General features: G+C 46.7%; 1 protein-coding gene across 2 annotated transcripts in view; it reads right to left on the reverse strand.

Annotated features, from left to right (window-relative positions):
• Positions 1-18,870, reverse strand: part of LOC115092810 (disintegrin and metalloproteinase domain-containing protein 9-like) — a 606,381-nt gene that overhangs the window by 318,916 nt on the left and 268,595 nt on the right. For both annotated transcript variants that reach the window (XM_029604139.1, XM_029604138.1), the window contains exon 9: positions 9,869-10,023. In XM_029604139.1, coding sequence (XP_029459999.1) covers positions 9,869-10,023 — 155 coding nt within the window. The remainder of the gene's footprint in view (positions 1-9,868; positions 10,024-18,870) is intronic.

The raw sequence follows: 18,870 nt of genomic DNA on the forward strand, positions 1-18,870 counted from the left end.
AGCCGGGGGGAACTTCATCCTCAAAGACTTGGTCCAGCAACTCCAGATTGGGGTTCAACCCCAAAAGCTCCCCTCTCCATGTGTCCTCTTTTCAGGGGAAACTTCTTCCAGGGACCATCGCTACGTGTACCAAGCCTCTCACGCTAAGCACTGGCATACTGCATCAGGAGGAGATCTCGTTCCTCATCCTGGAAAAGTTCATGCATCCGGTCATCTTGGGGCTACCTTGGCTGCGGAAGCACTCTCCTGTAATCTCGTGGGATACCCTCCAACAGGCATCCTGGGGCCCCTCGTGCTTCCATTCCTGTTTGGCAGCCGTCCCACGTCCACCAGTTCCTCTGCTGACGACTTCCTTGGCACTGCCTCCCCACTACCAGGACTACCGTGATGTCTTTTCTAAGATCCTCCCGGAGCACCGCCCCTTTGACTATGCGATCAACTTGCTCCCCGGTACCACAACGCCACGAAGGTGGGTATATCCATGTCCCTTCCCGAGACTCAGGCCATGTCTGCGTACATCTGGGAGAACCTGGACCAAGGGTTCATTCGACCATCCAAGTCCCCGGCTGGAGCAGGGTTCTTCTTTATAGCAAAGAAGGACGGATCCCTCCAAACGTGCATAGATTACCATGGCTTGAACAGCATTACCCAGCAGGACCGGTATCCTCTGCCCTTGATCCCGGAACTTCTGGGCAGACTACAGGGGGCCAAGGTGTTCACCAAGTTGGATCTTCATGGGGCATATAATCTAGTGAGAATTTGGCCGGGAGACAAATGGAAGACCGCTTTCAACACAAGGGATGGCCACTATGAATACCTGGTCATGCACTTCGGTCTCTGCAATGTCCCGGCAGTGTTTCAGAACCTCATGAACGAGGTTCTACGAGAGATGCTACATACATCGGTAATTGTTTACCTAGATGACGTGCTTATATACTCCCAGGACCTGCAGACACACTGCCACGATGTTCGTCGAGTATTACAGAAGCTACGAGATAATCAGCTTTACACCAAGTTCGAGAAATGCTTATTTGCATTGGGTACATCGTATCCTCCACGGGGTTCCATATGGACCCATATGGACCCAGAGAAGGTCGCCGCCATCAAGAATTGGCCTCAGCCTGTGGGGGTCAAGGTGCTTCAGCGGTTTCGCGGGTTTGCCAACTTCTACCGGCAGTTTATCCTACACTATTCCCAGGTGGTGGCACCGCTGACGGCCCTCACCAGAAAGGGGGCAGACGCCAAGAACTGGCTGGCGGCAGCCATACGAGCCTTTTAGGATCTGAAGGATGTGTTTCTCCAGGATCCATGCCTCCGGCACCCAGATCCTCAATGACAGTTCGTCGTGGAGGTCAACGCCTCCGACACAGTTGTCGGGGCCGTCCTAAGTCAACTATCCCCTGAAGGTAAACCCCTGCCCTGCTCCTACTTTTCACGCAGATTCTCACCTGCAGAAATGAACAATGGCATAGGGGATAAAGGATTTCTGGCCATCAAACTGGCATTCGAAGAGTGGCACCAGTGGTTGGAAGGGGCCCAACATCCAGTGGTCGTGTACACGGACCACAAGAACCTATGCCGCACCCAGCGCTTTAATCCCCAGCAGGCCCGATGGTCTCTCTTCTTTAGCCGCTTCGACTTCCTCCTCCGCTATCGGCCGGCAGACAAGAACATCTGGGCAGATGCCCTGTCCTTACAGCGGAGATGGAGGACACACCTAATCCTCCACGGTACATCCTTGACCCGGCCAAAGTGCTCCTTGCGGCCTCCGACATGGTCCCGATGGGGAAGACTGTGGTGCCCCTCCGACTGCTGAAGAAGGTCCTCTCCTGGGCCCACGACTCCCTAACCGCTGGCCATCTGGGAGTAGCCAGGACCCAGGAGCTACTCTCTGAGTATTACTGGTGGCCTCAGATTAAGAGGGATGTCTGTCTCTACGTCAATTATCAACGATAGCCACTATCACCTCCCGCTTTTCTCATGTGCCCCCACCGATCAATTTTACCCCAAAAGTCATTGACTTCAAAATGGACACATTCGAAAACACTTCCTCCTCTGAAATCTCTGCTATACTTAAGAAAATGCGCCCTTCTTCCCACCCCTATGACTTGATCCCCTCCAAAATGCTCTTGACCATCCCTGACAGCATTTCCCTACCGCTAGCTGATATCATCAACACATCCATTTCCACTGGGGATGTTCCTACACAGCTCAAATTAGCCAATGTCAAACCTATTCTTGAGAAACCGAAACTTGACCCCTCCGATCTGTCCAACTACCGCTCTATCTCCAACCTTCCATTCATCGCCAAAATCCTTGAAAAAACTGTTAATACCCAACTCTCAAACTACTTAGACCAACACCAAATACTCTATCCATCACAACACGGCTTTAGAAAGTGTTTCAGCACCAAAACTCTTCTTCTCTCCCTCACTGACTTCGTCATCAGAGGCTTTGACAAAGGTCACACATTCATCCTAGCTCTATTAGACATCTCAGCAGCTTTCAATACTATCAACCATGCTATCCTACTCGACAGGCTAGCTGACATTGGCATCTCTGGAACTCCACTACGTTGGTTCAAATCACCCATAAATGACAGACAATTCAAGGTAAAAATAGAAAACCATGAATCCGAACCAATCGACATCACAAGGGGCGTACCTCAAGGCTCTTCATTATCATCCACCCTCTTTAACATATACCTCCTCCCTCTTTGCCAGCTGCTCTCAAATCTCAGTCTTCCACACTTTGTCTACGCAGATGACGTACAGGTTCTTATACCTATAACCGATTCCATCTCCAATGCCCTAAAAAGATGGGATAGTGCCCTCACTTCCATCAACTGTCTCCTCACTCATCTCAACCTAGCCCTAAACCCCAATAAAACTGAACTCATGATCATCTCACCTCAATCCATCAATTCTTTACCCACACTTGCAGCCAATTCACCCCCTCCCTCCCTACATTCTCCCAAACCGTAAGAGACCTAGGTGTCACACTTGACCCCCAATTCAGCCTTCAGAAATTTATCTCCTCCACCATCAAAGACTGCTACTACAAACTACACAATCTCAAAAAACTCAAATCCCTCCTGCATCTTAACGACTTTAGAACTGCCCTACAAGCCCTTATACTATCCAAAATAGACTACTCAAACGCTTTACTACTAGATCTCCCGAAGAACAGCCTTGCCCCCATTCAGCTACTTCAAAATGCAGCTGCACGTGTATTAACCGGCTCCCGTAGAAAAGAACACATCACACCTGTTCTTAAACAACTTCATTGGCTTCCCATCACTGCCAGAATCCAGTTTAAAACTCTCACCCTCATACATAAAGCCGTCCACAACCCTGACATGCTCTGGTTCTCAGACAGTTTACACATCCGTTTCTCATCCAGACCTACCAGAACACCCTACACTGCAAATATTCACACTCCATCTCCCAAACTTTACCACCTAACAACCACCAAACAACGTGCACTATCCCTAGCTGGACCTTCCCTATAAAACTCTATCCCCACCCACCTTCACCATGAGACCTGCGCCAAAAAATTTAGACAAAATCTCAAGACTTGGCTCTTTACACGAGCCTACACATGAACCCCCCTGCTTGTTAGTCCTTCCCACACCCCTACCCCCCCTCCCATTGCCCCTCAAGCATACTACCTATCTCCCCCCCCCCTCGCTCTCCTTTCTTAACGAATGTCGGTATACAAAAATTTTAAATAAATAAATAAATAACTCTTGCCCGACCTGCGCCTGACAGAAGACTCCCACCGGTCATCCCTGGGGTCTTCTCCAGCCCCTGCCTGTTCCCACAGAACCGTGGACCCACTTATCCACAGACTTCATTGTAGACCTTCCTGCTTCAGAAGGGAAAACAGTGATTTGGGTTACTATAGACAGGTTCTCTAAGATGGCTCACTTTGTGCCCCTCGCTAAACTGCCCTCAGTACTTGAACTGGTGAACTTGTTTACGCAGCATATCTTTCGCCTTCATGGGCTCCCTCTCCACATCACCTCAGACATGGGCTCCCAGTTTATGGCAAAGTATTGGAGGGCACTCTGTTAAAAGTTTGGAGTCCAGCTAGACTTCACAACCGCCTTCCATCCCCAAGCCAATGGCCAAGTAGAACGCACGAACCATACCTTGAAGATGTTCCTCCGTTCCTTCATAGGAGACCTGCAAAATGACTGGGTGGCCCTGCTCCTGTGGGCGGAGTTCTCTTACAACCACCACAAGCATTCCGCCACCGATAAGTCTCCCTTTTACACGGTCTATGGCAGACGTCTATGGCCTCCTTTGCCACTACCGTTAGAAGTGCCGTCTCCAGCCGTACAGATCACTGCCCGACAGTTGCACCAGATCTGGAAATCCACTCGGGAGAGACTCCAGCGCACGGCGGTTATTACAAAAAAATTTGCGGACCGCTTGCAACGGCTGGCTCAAGTGTTCCTTCCCGGGGAGAAGGTGTAGTTAAGCACCAAACACCTCCGCTTACAGCTTCCTTCGATGCGTTTGGCCACAAAGTACATTGGCCCATTCGCTGTCAAAAATAGGATAGGGGCAGTCTCTACTGCCTCCATCTCCCACACATGCTCAGGGTCCACAACGTCTTCCACATTTCCCTATTGAAGCCTTTGGTTCTCGCTCCCTTCCACAAGAAGTCACCTGCACCAGCCACTCCCGAGGCACAGCAAGACACCGTCTATCAGGTTAAAGAGGTACTTGATGTATTGTTCCGCCTCAGGCACTGTGAGTACTTTCTCTCCTGGGAAGGCTACGGCCCCGAAGAGAATTCCTGGGAGCCAGCCGCCAACATCTTGGACAAAGGCCTTCTCCACCAGTTTCATCTGGATCATCCAGGTAAATCCCGGCCTCCAAGGAGGGGGTGTAGGAGGGGGGTACTGTTATGGTCCCGGGCCATGCTCCGGGACCTGCACTCACAATGCGGTCCGGTCGCAGGAACAGCTTCGCTTCGGCCTCCCAGGCCCGAGATGCGGCCCTCCGCGGCGTTCTCCCAGCGAGGGAGACGCCGTCGCCGATCCGCGGCTGGCCCCGCCCCCTAGGCTCATGCACCGGGGCTGCTGATTTAAAGGGGCCAGCACGGGAAACCTTGGACAGCCCTCTTGATGACGTCAGATGCTGCCGGGTTATTTAAACCCTGCAGCTGCAGCAGTACCTCGCCTTGCAACAAGGTTCCCTCAGTTTCTGCGTCTCTAGTTGCAGCATCTGGATCTTGGATCACCTATTACATCTTCTGGCTTCTGACCTGGCTCCGTTCCTGATTACATCTTCGGCTTCAGTCCCTAGCTTTGGTTTTGACTTCTGACTTCTGGCTTCCAACTCGATTCCGTCCCACGACTTCGATTCCTGCTTCCGCTTCTGACTTTGGCTTCGGACCTCTGACTCTTGGCTTCTGACCCGGCCCCATCCTTGGACCATGACTTCAGCCTCTTCTTCCACCTCAGGTATCCGGAACTTGCTGGCCCAGAGGATTCTCCTAAGTCCCAGCAGCTCGGGCTCTCACGAGCTCCTCCCGGGGAACTGCAGGCTTCCGAGGGTGAAGATTCTCCTGCCTCCTGGGCCCAGCCGACCTCTCGTCCACCTTTTCAGCCGCTGCCCAGATCCTTGGTCGCATAGGGTCCCTCCTAAGTCCAAGAAGTCCAGGTCCCTACGGGCTCCTCCTGGGGGGACCTCGGACTTCCAGTGGTGAAGTCTCTCCTGAGTCTTGTCTGTGCCACCTCCTGGCTGTGACGCTCGCTGTGGGTCTCCACAGCATACCATCAGTCTCAGCCGGCCCGAGGGTCCACAACCGTAACACCACCTAACAATGTACTGCCACCATTTAGAGCTATAAATCCATTGTTCTTCAAATGCAGTCACATATAAATTAGCTACTGAAGGTGGGAGGAAGACCCCCCCATAGGGATCCCATGAATCTGATGGTAGAACTTGATATCAAAAATAAAATAATTATTAAATAAAACAATCTGTGAAAAATCAACCTTGTAGAGATATGATGATCAAATCTTCATTGTGCAAACTTTTTCTAATCACTTGTAATGTTACCTGTTGTGAAATCTCTGTGTGCAAAGATTGTATATCCATTGTTACCAATATTAATGATTGTCCTATCTGTAATGTTCATAAAATGTTCAATAGATATACCATATCCTTGATATAAGAAACTTTCTGTGCTACAGCAGGTTGTAAAAACCTATTTACGAAAATCGCTGGCAGTTCCAAAACTGTCCCATTTAAAGAGACTATTGGTCTAATAGGAGGAGATTGAATGCTCATGTATTTTTGGAACTGAGTGTATAGTGGAAATTCTGGGATGTTGTATAAGTAAGAACTTCTTTTCTTTCACAGTCAAAAAATGGGTCTTTCAACCAAGTTCTTAACCAAGTCTTGCAAAAAAGTTATAGGATCTTGGATATTAGCTCAATAAAAACTTGTATCATTTAAATGTGCAAGCATCGCTTGCTCCTTTTTTGTCCAATCATGCACCATCAACATTGCCCCCTTATCCGCTGGTTTAATAACCAAATGAGATGCCTGTGATAAAGAATCAAAGCTTGTCTTTGGCTTATACTATGACTGTGATGTCGACGTATGCCCTTAACTTCCATCATCTCCAAATCTTGTAACACAAGATGTCTAAAAGTCAGATTATGTGGATCTATAGGATCTGGGAGAGTCCATGTAGTATGTGGTTTCACTATAGAAATATCTTGAGATTGTGTATCATTCTCTTGAAAAAAATAATCTCAAACTCAATTTTTGAACAAAATAATGAATGAATATGCGGCTATCAAATGGCCAATGAGAATTTGTTGGAACAAATGACAATGTATTATTCAAGACCTCAATTTGTGACTGACTTAACTCAAAGCCAGAAAGATTCACAACTGCTGATGGTTCTTGCAATAATGACAAGTAGCCCATGGTTGTAAATGAGGAACCCTGCACTGTATTTTTGAATCTTGATTTCTGTATGTATTTATTTATTTATTTATTTATTAACTTTTATTTACCGACATCCGTGAAGCACATCATGCCGGTTTACAATGAACTCAGGTGGAAAATACAGTATAACAATAAAAATATTAATAACAATAATAATAAACAACAATAACAATTAACCATATGAGGGGATGAGGAGGGGAAGGGGACAAGGCAGAAAGGAAGATGAAGTAAAAAACAAATTAAATAAGAATAGAGGGAAAACTATGTACAGATGAGAAAAATGACCCTTTTTGACCTCATCCCCTGGTTTCACTCTTTAAAAAAGTGTTCAGGTAGTTTGATCCTCAAACTGATTGCCCTCATTTGCTCCCATATCATCAGATTCACTCAAACTGTATTCTGAAGAAAAATCAAATCAAACCCATTGTTTAACCTTATCCTGCCGTTTTATCCCCACCTATACATACACACTTTCTGCTGCATAATCAGCTTGATTACATTTTTAATTGAGTTTTTAAACTGGTCCAATGATGTTTTAAACTCTGTTATTATTTCCTCAAAAATCGCTGCATCATGTTTCAGACAAAATCCTTAATCTGTTCTTTTAATTCAACTGCATATTTATTTACTCGCCCTACAAATAACAGCATTAAATCAAGAGCACACTTGTTTAATATTGCTATCCAAGTATTATCGTGTTAAGAGAAAATGTATTACAGATTGTGTATCAGCTGATGTAATATATATACTCAATTGTCCATGTCCTAAGTTGTATATTAGATTTACAAGTCATCCAGTAAAGTTGCAGTTAATTGAACATCACTCGAGGCTGAATAGTCTATAAATGCCCTAATGGTATGACATTGTCTTGAAGCACAACATGCATTTGAACAACTACAATGAACTGTTATAAAGCAAGCACGAAATACAGTTCACGGGGTTGACCTTTCTGTTCATTTAAATTATCACGAACAATTTTAGATATTTATGTTAAAATTATTAGAACCACTGGGAATGAATGAAGACCTTGATTAGTTATCTCTAATTTATCATCTATGGTATATTACATTTTGTCTTTCAGTTCCAGGATTGGTTGTTTCCACGTCACCAGGGATTATTTTTTCAGAGAACATTTTGAATTGTTTTGCTGATTGCTGTCCATTGACTGAGGAATATGAACTCCATTTGATTTTTAAGAATCCTGTGATATCCCCTGATGAAGGATTATTCTTTGAAACGCGGCCATGTTGGGATGGAATAATAAAGCTGGGATGAAATCATAAAGCTAAATTCTTTTGGATTATTGCAGCAGTGAATATGAGCAGAGAAATGAGGAGTCACAACATTTTTTAACAAAATAGTTTATTTATGGAGCATTGGTTTGTGCATTCAACAGTCAATTTTATTAAAGTAAATAATTTGTGGAAAACAATTTTACATTCATTGAAAAAATAACAAAAAAAATTATTTTTATACTGTATTGACTGCGAGTTAATCAGGAGGGTTTGGGGAGGTTAATGGTTACTATGTTAATGGTAATCTGACTGGTACCTAGTCATGATTAAGTATGAAACCAACGCCACCTTCCTCTTGATAGCAGCCAAAAGAGTAAAAACTTTTTTCTATCAGGGAGTTTTTTTGGGTTGAGTATTCTTGGCAGAAGGTCACCTTGTCTATGGTTGATTATACTAGATGTAGGCAAGTCAGACTACCATATGAAGCTACCATAACTCCTGCAGCTGTCTGAGGATAGATTGGTCAAGATTTTCAAAAGGTTACGCGAGCCGGGCCTATTTTCAAAAGGCCCGGCGATGCATGTAAAGCCCCGGGACACATGTAAATCCCGGGGCTTTACTAAAGGGGCAGTCTGGGGCGGGAGTGGGATCAGAGCTTCCAGGCACAGTGGCCATTTGCCACTGTGCTTGGGATCGCGCACCGGCAGTCGGCCAGCGCGCGCAACTTACTTCAGCCCCAGGTCTGAAGTAAGTTTTGTAATAAAAGACAGAAAAAGAAAAGGTAGGGGGGAAAGGGCAGGGGAAGGCAGTGCGGCTTGGAGCGGGTTCGGCGCACAAGGTGCACAATTGGGGGTAGATATTAAAAGAAGCGTGCGCAGCCTACATGTGCGTGCACTACCTGGCGTGCACACGTTCACCCGATTTTATAACATGCGCTTTTAGGTGCGCGCATGTTATAAAATCGAGGATCGGCGCATGCAAGGAAGTGCACAATTATGCTCCTTGTGCACGCCGAGCCGCACTGCCTTCCCCCTAACCTGACTTCCCACCCCCTCCCTGTCCTTTGTCTTACCTTTTGCACCTGCCGGCAAGCTGCCAGCACGTGATCCTCCAACAGAGCTGCAATGGCCGCTCTGTCAGAGGCCTCTGGCCCCAGAGCGCCCCTTTTGTAAAGCCCCGGGACGCATGCATCCCGGTGCTTTACGTGCACCGCCGGGCCTTTTTAAAATAGGACTGGCGCATGTACCCTTTTTAAAATCCGGCCCTTGTGCACCCCCTTGCGCACGTTGACCCCGGATTTTATAACATGCGCGTGCCTGTGCATGCATGTTATAAAATCGGGCGTACATGTGCGCGTGCTTCTTTTAAAATCTACCCCCCTGTCTTGGATGTGTTGTTTTTGTTGTTTGGGTTTTGTTTTTGTTGTTTTTTTTAATTAACAGAATTCTGTTGTTTCCTATTATTTTCCTCAATCTTTTAATGCTTTTTGTACCTTGTCTGGAGCAGATTTGCTTCTGGAAAAGCAGTGATAGATGTGACTAAATAAAAAGGATTTTTCTCAGCTAATGCCAAATGATGTCAATAACTGATTGAAAATAGAAAAAATTCAAGCATAATTGAAGTCCAATTTTTAAAAAGAATAAAAGCCAATCTTACAATGCTAAAGCTGCACTGTCGTGATGCACACGTTTATTTTTCTCCTTCCAGTTATTGAATTTGCCTAGTAGATCACTTTCAAAGTCGAGGAGGTCTTCGGTTGTCCATATCTCTATTCCAACCAGCACAATCCTCATTTTCAATTGCTGAAATAGCTAAAATTAACATTATTAAACAGATTACAAGACAGATTTGGAAAATAGGGTCACAATTATTTAAGAAAGTACTGAAGACTAGGCCTGGCCAAAAGATAAATAGAATAACCATCAACAGCTGGTGGAAATCCTGCTTTCATGGATTTGCTTACATAATTCATAGGGATAGGGTATAACTGGAATAAAAAAAAAAGCATCTCCCAATGTGCACTAAATTGCTTTTTTAAATGAATTTGTTTAGCTTCTTTCACTAACTTTACTGCATCCTTTATTGTGCTTGCATTAACCAAAGTAAAATTCTAGCAAAAGGACCCACAGTTTTTGTAGCCAAATAAAATATTTTATGAAACAATTTCTAAAATACATAGAGGAAATGTGAAAGCAAAAGCAAGTTTGCTTACCGTAAACGGTGTTTCTGTAGATAGCAGGATGAATTAGCCATGCTTTCTGGGAGCGTCGATGCGACCGGAGTAGGTGGAGTTTCTCTCTAGTAGTGACAGAGTTTTTAACTCTGTGCATCTGCGCGGTCGTCTTCCTGCGCGAATCCATTTTTTCTCAGTCTCTTTGTAACCAAGCAGATGTGTAGCAAAAAACAAAAAGATAGGAAGTAGTAGTAGTAGTGGACTGTCTAGGGAGGCGGGAGGGATCGCATAGCTAATTCATCCTGCTATCTATGGAAACACCGTTTACGGTAAGCAAACTTGCTTTTTCCCATTGATAGCAGGCTGAATTAGCATGCTTTCTGGGAGTCCCAAGCTCCCGGGTTGTGTCCACATAGGTGTGCTGTTTAAGTTCAGGACGACAACCCATGAGTAGAGTAGACAGTCCTAAGTGTCAGGCAAAGTGGACAAGACTGCTGCTCCCAATGTAGCATCGGAAGATGCTTGCTTGTCAATGCAGTAGTGTGATGTGAAGGTATGCAGAGAAGACCAAGTTGCCGCTTTGCAGATGTCTTGTAGCGGAACCTTCTTGAGATGGGCAATTGAAATAGCAGTGGCCCGTATTTGGTGGGCCTTAGGCTTGTTAGGAAGTGTGAAAGATTGTTTGTTGTAACAGAATTCTATGCATTGGCTTAACCAGTTCGCAATGGCTCTTTTTGTAACAGGTTGCCCCTGATTGTTTGGACTGAAGGAAAGAAATAAATGAGAAGGTCTTGACCGTGAAAAAGTTCTCTGTTTGTAATAGGCTAAAGCTCTCTTATAGTCCAATGAATGTAGGAGTTTGTCATGATCAGAATGATGAGGTTTGGGTTTGAAAATTGGTAGTGTAATCGTTTGAGATGGAACGCTTGAACCACCTTTGGAAGGAAGGATGGATGAGTACGGAGGGTGACTTTGTCATGATAAAATTGCAAGTAAGGAGAATAGTGAACTAAGGCTTGCAGCTCACTTACCCTTCGTGCTGATGTAATAGCTACCAGAAAAAAACATTTTCCAGGTGAGGTATTTTACATGGCATGAGTCCAAAGGTTCAAAGGGAGAAGCCAAGAACTGTTTGAGTACAATGTTCAGATCCCATGGTACAGGAGGCTTCGCAATTGGAGGCCTTAAGTGAAGTATGCCCCGCATGAATCTAGAGATTAGAGGGTGATTTGAAATTGGAAGACCTTGTGATAGTGGTGGAATGCAGCAATAGTGCTAATATGAACGCGAACTGAAGAGTACGCTAGACCGGAGAGGTAAAGCGTGTGAAGATATTCCAGTAACTGGGTCAAAGTAGATGAGAAAGGATCTAGGTGCCTTAGTTGGCACCATTGTGTAAAACGATGCCATTTTCTCGTATAATTACGTCTAGTCGAGGGTTTCCTAGACGCAAGCAGTATGTCTTCCAGATTGGAAGAGAGGCCTAAGTGGCTTAATACTTGCCGTTCAACCTCCATGCTGGGACATTGGGTGGAGGAGAGATCCCCCTTCCTGAGTTAACAGGTGTGGATGGTATTGAAGGGGAATGGGTGGGCATATGGAGAGTCGCATGAGATACGTATACCATGGTTGTCTTGGCCAAGCTGGAGCTATTAAGATCAAGTCCACTGTGTCCTGAATGCATTTCTGAATCGTTTTGGAGATGATTGGAATGGGTGGATAGGCGTACAGCAAGCCATCCGTCCATGAAATGAGGAAAGCATCTGGGGCATAACGAAGTTTGCTTGGGTAAATGGAACAAAAGGTCTGTGTTTGTCGATTGCTTTGAGTTGCGAATAGATCGATGGTTGGGTAGCCCCATTGTTGAAAAATGTCCTGAGCCACTTTGCGATTTAATGTCCATTCGTATGGATAAAAAATTCTGCTGAGTCGATCCGCTATGACATTACCCAGCCCCGGCATATAAGTGGCATGAAGTGTTATTCCGTTCGCATTCGCCCAAAAAAGTATGCGAAAGGCTTCGTCACAGTGTCCATGAACCAGACCCTCCTTGTTTATGTAGAACATCGCAACTTGATTGTCAATGTATCTCATGAGGCTTTTGTGACAGACTTGTGGAGAGAAGGTCCAAAGTGCCTTTCAGATTGCGCGAAGCTCCAGGAGGTTGATTTGGTACATAGTCTCTTGACGGGACCAGCAACCTTGAGTTTTTATGTCTAATAGGTGGGTTCCCCAACCTTTTCTGGATGTGTCCCTCGTTAGCGTTAGTTGATTTGGAGGCAATCAAAAGGGAGCTCCCGAAGTCAGGTTTGCGAGGGATATCCACCAGTGCATATCCATGCACATTTGTTTGGTGATTTGAACTCTGGTAGAAAGGGGTTGCAGGAACTGTAACCATTGAGTCATTAAACACCCTTGAAGACGATCATGTGGAGACTGTGAATGGGACTACATAGATTGCCGCCGCCATGTGACCAAGCAATTGGAGGACTCGACGTACTGGAGCATGGGATTGATTGAGAAGTCTGTGAGCTAGGGCGGAGAGATTTTGAATTCTGTCCTTTGGAAGGTAAGCTCTCTCTTTTCTTGTGTCGATGAGAGCTCTGATGAATTGAAGTGTCTGAGTTGGCCGTAGATTGGACTTGTCGTAATTTATTAGGAAACCTAATGTCTGTAGGCAAGTTATCGCTTGTACAGTGTGTGTCCGTAGAGTGGCTGGATCCGACGTCACTCACAGCCAATCGTCCAGGTAGGGAAAAATTTGTATCGATAATTTCTTGAGGTGAGCCACCATCACCGCTAAACATTTCGTGAAAACTCTTGGGGCTGAAGAAAGGCCAAAGGGCAGAACCTTGTATTGGTAGTGTGCATTCAGGGCTTGAAAACAAAGGTATTGCCACAAAGAAGGGTGCATGGGTATATGGGAGTAAGCATCCTTCAGGTCTATGGAACATAGCCAGTCATTGGGTTGCAGAAGGGGTAATATGTTTTTGAGAGAGGTCATGTTGAATTTTTCTCTTTGGATATATTTGTTGAGGTTCCTTAAATCCAAGATTGGACGAAGGCCTCCTGATTTTTTTGGAATGAGAAAGTAATGGGAATAAAATCCCTGATTTTGTTTTGATAGAGGAAGACTTTGAATGGAGTGTTAGAGATGTAGGTTCCTTATTTCTTCTTGAAGAAAAGAAGCGTGGGATGACATGCCCCTGAAAGGGGGAACATAGGGAATTACTGGAGTTATTATGAAATTTAGATGATAACTTTATCTGATAATATCTAACACCCAGCGATCGGTAGTTATTTCTATCCAGTTGGTATAGAAATGTTGTAAGCGACCTCCTATTAATAGCGGTGGGGGTGGCTCAGGATAGCTCAAAAAGCCGGTGGCTGCTTTTGAGAAACTGCGGTGGCTTGTTTCTGTGGACGTTGTTGTCTAGAGCATCCACGAGACTGGTGCATTTGAGGCTGGAATCGTGGTTGATTATAGTGTTGAGGACAATAAGGACAGAATGGTCTGAATGACGTTCTTGGGTATGTATGCCACCTAAAATTAGGGTAGAATTTTTTGTAGGAAGCATGAGAATCTGTAGGTGTTTTTAGTGAAAGCACTGCTGAATTCTGCTCTATTAATTGTGCAACTGTTTCGGCAAATTTATCGCCAAAAAGGTTGTCTTCCATGCAGGAGATATCAGCCAATTTTTCGTGAACGTCTTCTCGTATTGAGCTAGCTCTTAGCTATTCTTCATGCTGCGATGGCTGCGGCAGCACCTCGTGAGGTAGACAAGAATGATTCATAAACTGTCCTGAGTAAATGGCGAAGTCCTTCCTCCATGTCAGTGAAGGGTTGTGGTAAGGAGTTGTCCGAGGCTAGGCAGAGTGGATGGAATTTTTGAAGTGTTTCAAAGAGGTATTGTACAATTTAAAATTGGTGATGTTCAATTTTTGTGGTTAACATCGAAATATGATACACCTTTCGTCCAAAATCATCTAAAGATTTATAATCTTTACCAGGTGGAGAATTAGCATGGAGTTTTGATCGCTTTGCCTTGGAGAGGGCAGACTCAACTACTATGGAATTATGAGGTAATTGAGTAGAGTTGTAAAGTAAGGAGTTTTGCATCCTATACTTTAAGGGGCGGATTTTAAAAGCCCTGCTCGCCTAAATCCGCCCAAAACCGGGCGGATTTAGGCGAGCAGGGCCCTGCGCGCCGGTGAGCCTATTTTACATAGGCCTACCGGCGCGCGCAGAGCCCCGGGACTCGCGTAAGTCCCGGGGTTCTCCGAGGGGGGCGTGTCGGGGGCGTGTCAGGGGGCGGTCCCGGTCGTCACGGCGTGTCGGGGGCGTGTCGCCAGCGTTTTGGGGGTGGGTACGGGGGCGTGGCTACCGGCTGGGGCGGTCCGGGGGCGTGGCCGCGCCCTCCGTACCTGCCCCCAGGTCACGGCCCGGCGCGCAGGAGGCCCGCTGGCGCGCGGGGATTTACGCCTCCCAGAGGGAGGCGTAAATCCCCCGACAAAGGTAAGGTGGGGGCTTAGACAGGGCCGGGCGGGTGGGTTAGGTAGGGGAAGGGAGGGGAAGGTGAGGGGAGGGCAAAAGGAAGTTCCCTCCGAGGCCGCTCCGATTTCGGAGCGGCCTCGGAGGGAACGGGGGTAGGCTGCGCGGCTCGGCGCGCGCCGGCTATACAAAATCGATAGCCTTGCGCGCGCCGATCCAGGTTTTTAGCAGATACGCGCGGCTCTGCACGTATCTACTAAAATCCCGCGTACTTTTGTTTGCGCCTGAGGCGCCAGCAAAAGTACACGAACGCGCGCGTGTTTGAAAATCTACCCCTTAATCTGTTTTTCTCGATATTGGACACGAAGATCTTCCCAGATCTTGTGCAGAACTGAATTTAAAACTGTATGAGGAGGTAACGCAGTAGGCTCTGGTGGCATTTCAAAACTTTTTAGAATCCCCAGAACTTCAGATCTGGGATTTTACCAGTTTCTATGTTTAGAAGGGCACCCACCTTTTCAACAAATTTTGCATAAGTTAGGTCCTCCTGTGGGGAATAGCGTTCCGGAAGACCCTCCAGAGGGTCCGAAAGCATACCCGTGGATGAACTTGGGGAAGAGGTGGACCACTGAGAGGTAAGGCTATCCGGATGCTCCTGGTGTGGAGATTCTGTAGGTGTTGAATAGGTTTTGATGGACCCGGTGCATCCGTTGGTAGAGATGGAGTTGCGGGTCGTGGGTGCATGACTTGTAAATCCTGGAAGAATGTATTGAGAGCCTGAGAAATCTGTAGCATAGCCTTGGATGCGAGAGGAGGATGCGGTTGTAAAAGAAGCGGAGACAAATGTTTAAGAGATGCTATCCTTTTAGGCTCTTGTGGGTCTCCCTGGGGGGACCCCGGTCTATTATGAGATGATGACCAATCCAAGAGTGAAGCACCGCTGAGTGAAGGAGCTACAGAAGATCTTGATCCTGAAGATATTTCAACATCAACTTCAGATTCTTCATCTGGTTGACTCGAAGTAACAGAAAGGAAGGGATCCTGAAGTATATGTTTGGTCTTCTAGGTCGTCATTTTTGGCTGTTGCACTCCTGGGAGCATTTGCTTCAAGGAAGGAGTCGTCTGCGCCATCAGCATATGCTGCGCCGGTACTTCAAGTGGCAACGAAGTGCCGTGTTTTACAAGTGCTTCGTGGCGCACCGATGCGCCGTGATGACGCTTTGGCTCCTTAGCTTTTGGTGTATGAGTAGGAACGGGAACAGGGCCCTGTATCCCGCGAGGCTCATTTGGGGATTTATGAGGCATAGCCTCGACCCTTTTCTTCGGCGCTTTTGGAACTTCAAACCTGGTCGCTGTACGGTGGTCCCCCAGCTCCAGTGACGCAGCTCTCTTCAATGTTTCCTTCGGCGTCTTCGCTGGTCCGGGCGAAGAATGCGTCGATAGGGATCAGAGGTACGCTATTCTCGCAGTGCAGTGCCTTCGGGCCCGGGGAGACATCCGACCACAGTCTGCATGAGGTTTGATAATGCTCTGGGCCCAGGCATATAAGAAAATTGGTTCTTACCTGTTAATTTTCGTTCCTATAGTACCTAGGATCAGTCCAGAGAAGTGGGTTGTGTATCCCTACCAGCAGGTGGAGTCAGAACAATTAGAACTTTGGGCACTGCTACATAACGAGAGTGCCACCTGCAGTCCCTCAGTATTGAACTGTACCCAAGCCAAACAACCAATACTAACGGGCGAAGGGGCGACCAAAAACAACTGTCTCCCACTTCGCCCCAAGGAAACAACATGAGTAAATAAACAGTTAGAAAAAACTGCTCCAACAATCGTAATCTGCAAAAAAAGGAGCTCTATGAAAAACTAGGCAAATTGTAGCCAATATAGTCTTTCGGTAACTGAAGTAAGGGGTGGGCCTCTGGACTGATCCTTGGTACTATAGGAATGAAAATTAACAGCTAAGAACCAATTTTCTTTTCCCTATACATACAAGGATCAGTCCAGAAAAGTGGGATGTACCCAAGCCATCTTACACTGGGCGGGAACCCGAAAGACCCGCTCGTAGAACACTTGCACCGAAGGCCTCATCAGAGGCCTTAACGTCCAAGTGATAATGCTTAGTAAATGTGTGCAAAGAGGACCACAAAGAGGACCACACCGCCCCCCAGCAGATCTCCTGAGGTGATAGCAACTGACACTCCGCCCAGGAAGTAGCCTGAACTCTGCTGAAATGAGCTCGGAGACGCAAGGCACTTGGTGGCCGCGGACCAAGTATGCTGAAGTAATAGTCTCTTTAATCCAACGAGAAATGGTCACTTTAGATGCTTTGTCCCCTTTCTTTGCACCCCCGAAAGAATGAACAAATGATCGGAGCATCTGAAGTCATTGGTAACATTTAGATAACGCAATAAGAATGCACATCCAAAAGAATATCCTTGTCCTGAGGTGACCCCCTGGAATCCTGTGGGAACCCTGGAAGTTCCACTGTCTGATTAACATGAAAGGCCGAAACCACCTTAGGAACAAAGGAAGGAACCGTGCGTAACGTCGCCCTATCATCATGAATCCGCAAAAAAGGGTCACGGCACGACAGGGCCTGCAAGTCAGAAATCTGACGCGCCGAGTAAATGGCCACCAAGTACACCTTCTTCAAGGTTAGATCTTTCAAGGAAGCGCTGCGTAGAGGTTCAAAAGGAGCGCCACAGAGCACACGCAATAGAAGATTTAAACTCCAAAGTGGACACACTACACGGACGGGAGGTCTTAAAATATTCGACCCCCTTGAGAAATCGAATAATGTCAGGATGTGCTGCAAGCGAACCACCGGAAAACTTTCCCCACAAGGCTCCCAAGGCAGCTACCTGAACCCGAAGAGAACTGAATGCCAAACCCTTCTTGAGCCCCTGTTGCAGAAAATCCAATACCAGAGAGACCTCGACCATTAAAGGTCAAAAAAACAAACAGAATGTTGGGAATTACTAGAAAGGGAATGGTGAACAAAACGGAAAATGTCATAATGCCTCTGTATCACTCCATGGTGAAGACCGCAACTTGAATACTGTGTACAATTCTGGTCGCCGCATCTCAAAAAAGATATAATTGCGATGGAGAAGGTACAGAGAAGGGCTACCAAAATGATAAGGGGAATGGAACAGCTCCCCTATGAGGAAAGACTAAAGCTTTTTTCAGCTTGGAATAACCACTCAATCGTAAACGTCACCTCTCAAAAGCCAAGCCGTGAGAGAGAAGCGATCCTCCCAATCCGAAAAATGGGACCTTGACGAAGTAGATGCGATAGATGAGCCAGCTGCAAAGGACCCTCTAGGGTCAAGTGAATCAGATCCACGAACCATGGGTGGTGTGGCCACTCTGGAGCCACCAGCACCACCCTTCCGGGGTGGAGTTCTATGTGACAGAGAAGCCGACCGATGAGAGGCCAGGGGGGAAAGGCATAGAAAAGAATCCCCGTTGGCCAGGGGCACACCAGAGCATAGAGACCGACTGAGCCTTGTTCTTTTCGATGGCTGAAGAAGCGTTCTGTCTTCGCATTCTCCCACGTTGCCATCAGATCCAACTGGCACAAATGCAGTTCCATGCTTCGGGAGACAGTTCTCACTCTCCCGGGTCGAGTTGTCACCTGCTGATAAAATCCACCTGCACGATGTCCACGCCTGCGACATGCGATGCGGCAATTCCCCTGAGATGATGCTCCACCCAAGCAAACAGAAGACGTGCTTCGATCGCCACCACAGGACTTCTCGTCCCGCCCTGTCGGTTGATGTAGGCCACCGTCATCGCATTGTCGGAGAACACTCGAATCATGCGTCCCTGAATCCAGGGTAGAAACGCTTGTAGGGCAAGACGTACCGCTCTTGTCTCAAGACTATTGATGGACCACGAGGCCTCTGTTGGAGACCAAAGCCCTTGGGCGGATCTGGTGTCACACACAGCTCCCCAACCTGACAGACTCGCATTGGTGGAGACTATCAGCCA

This window comes from Rhinatrema bivittatum, chromosome 5 (assembly GCF_901001135.1).
Source record: "Rhinatrema bivittatum chromosome 5, aRhiBiv1.1, whole genome shotgun sequence".
NCBI lineage: Eukaryota > Metazoa > Chordata > Amphibia > Gymnophiona > Rhinatrematidae > Rhinatrema > Rhinatrema bivittatum.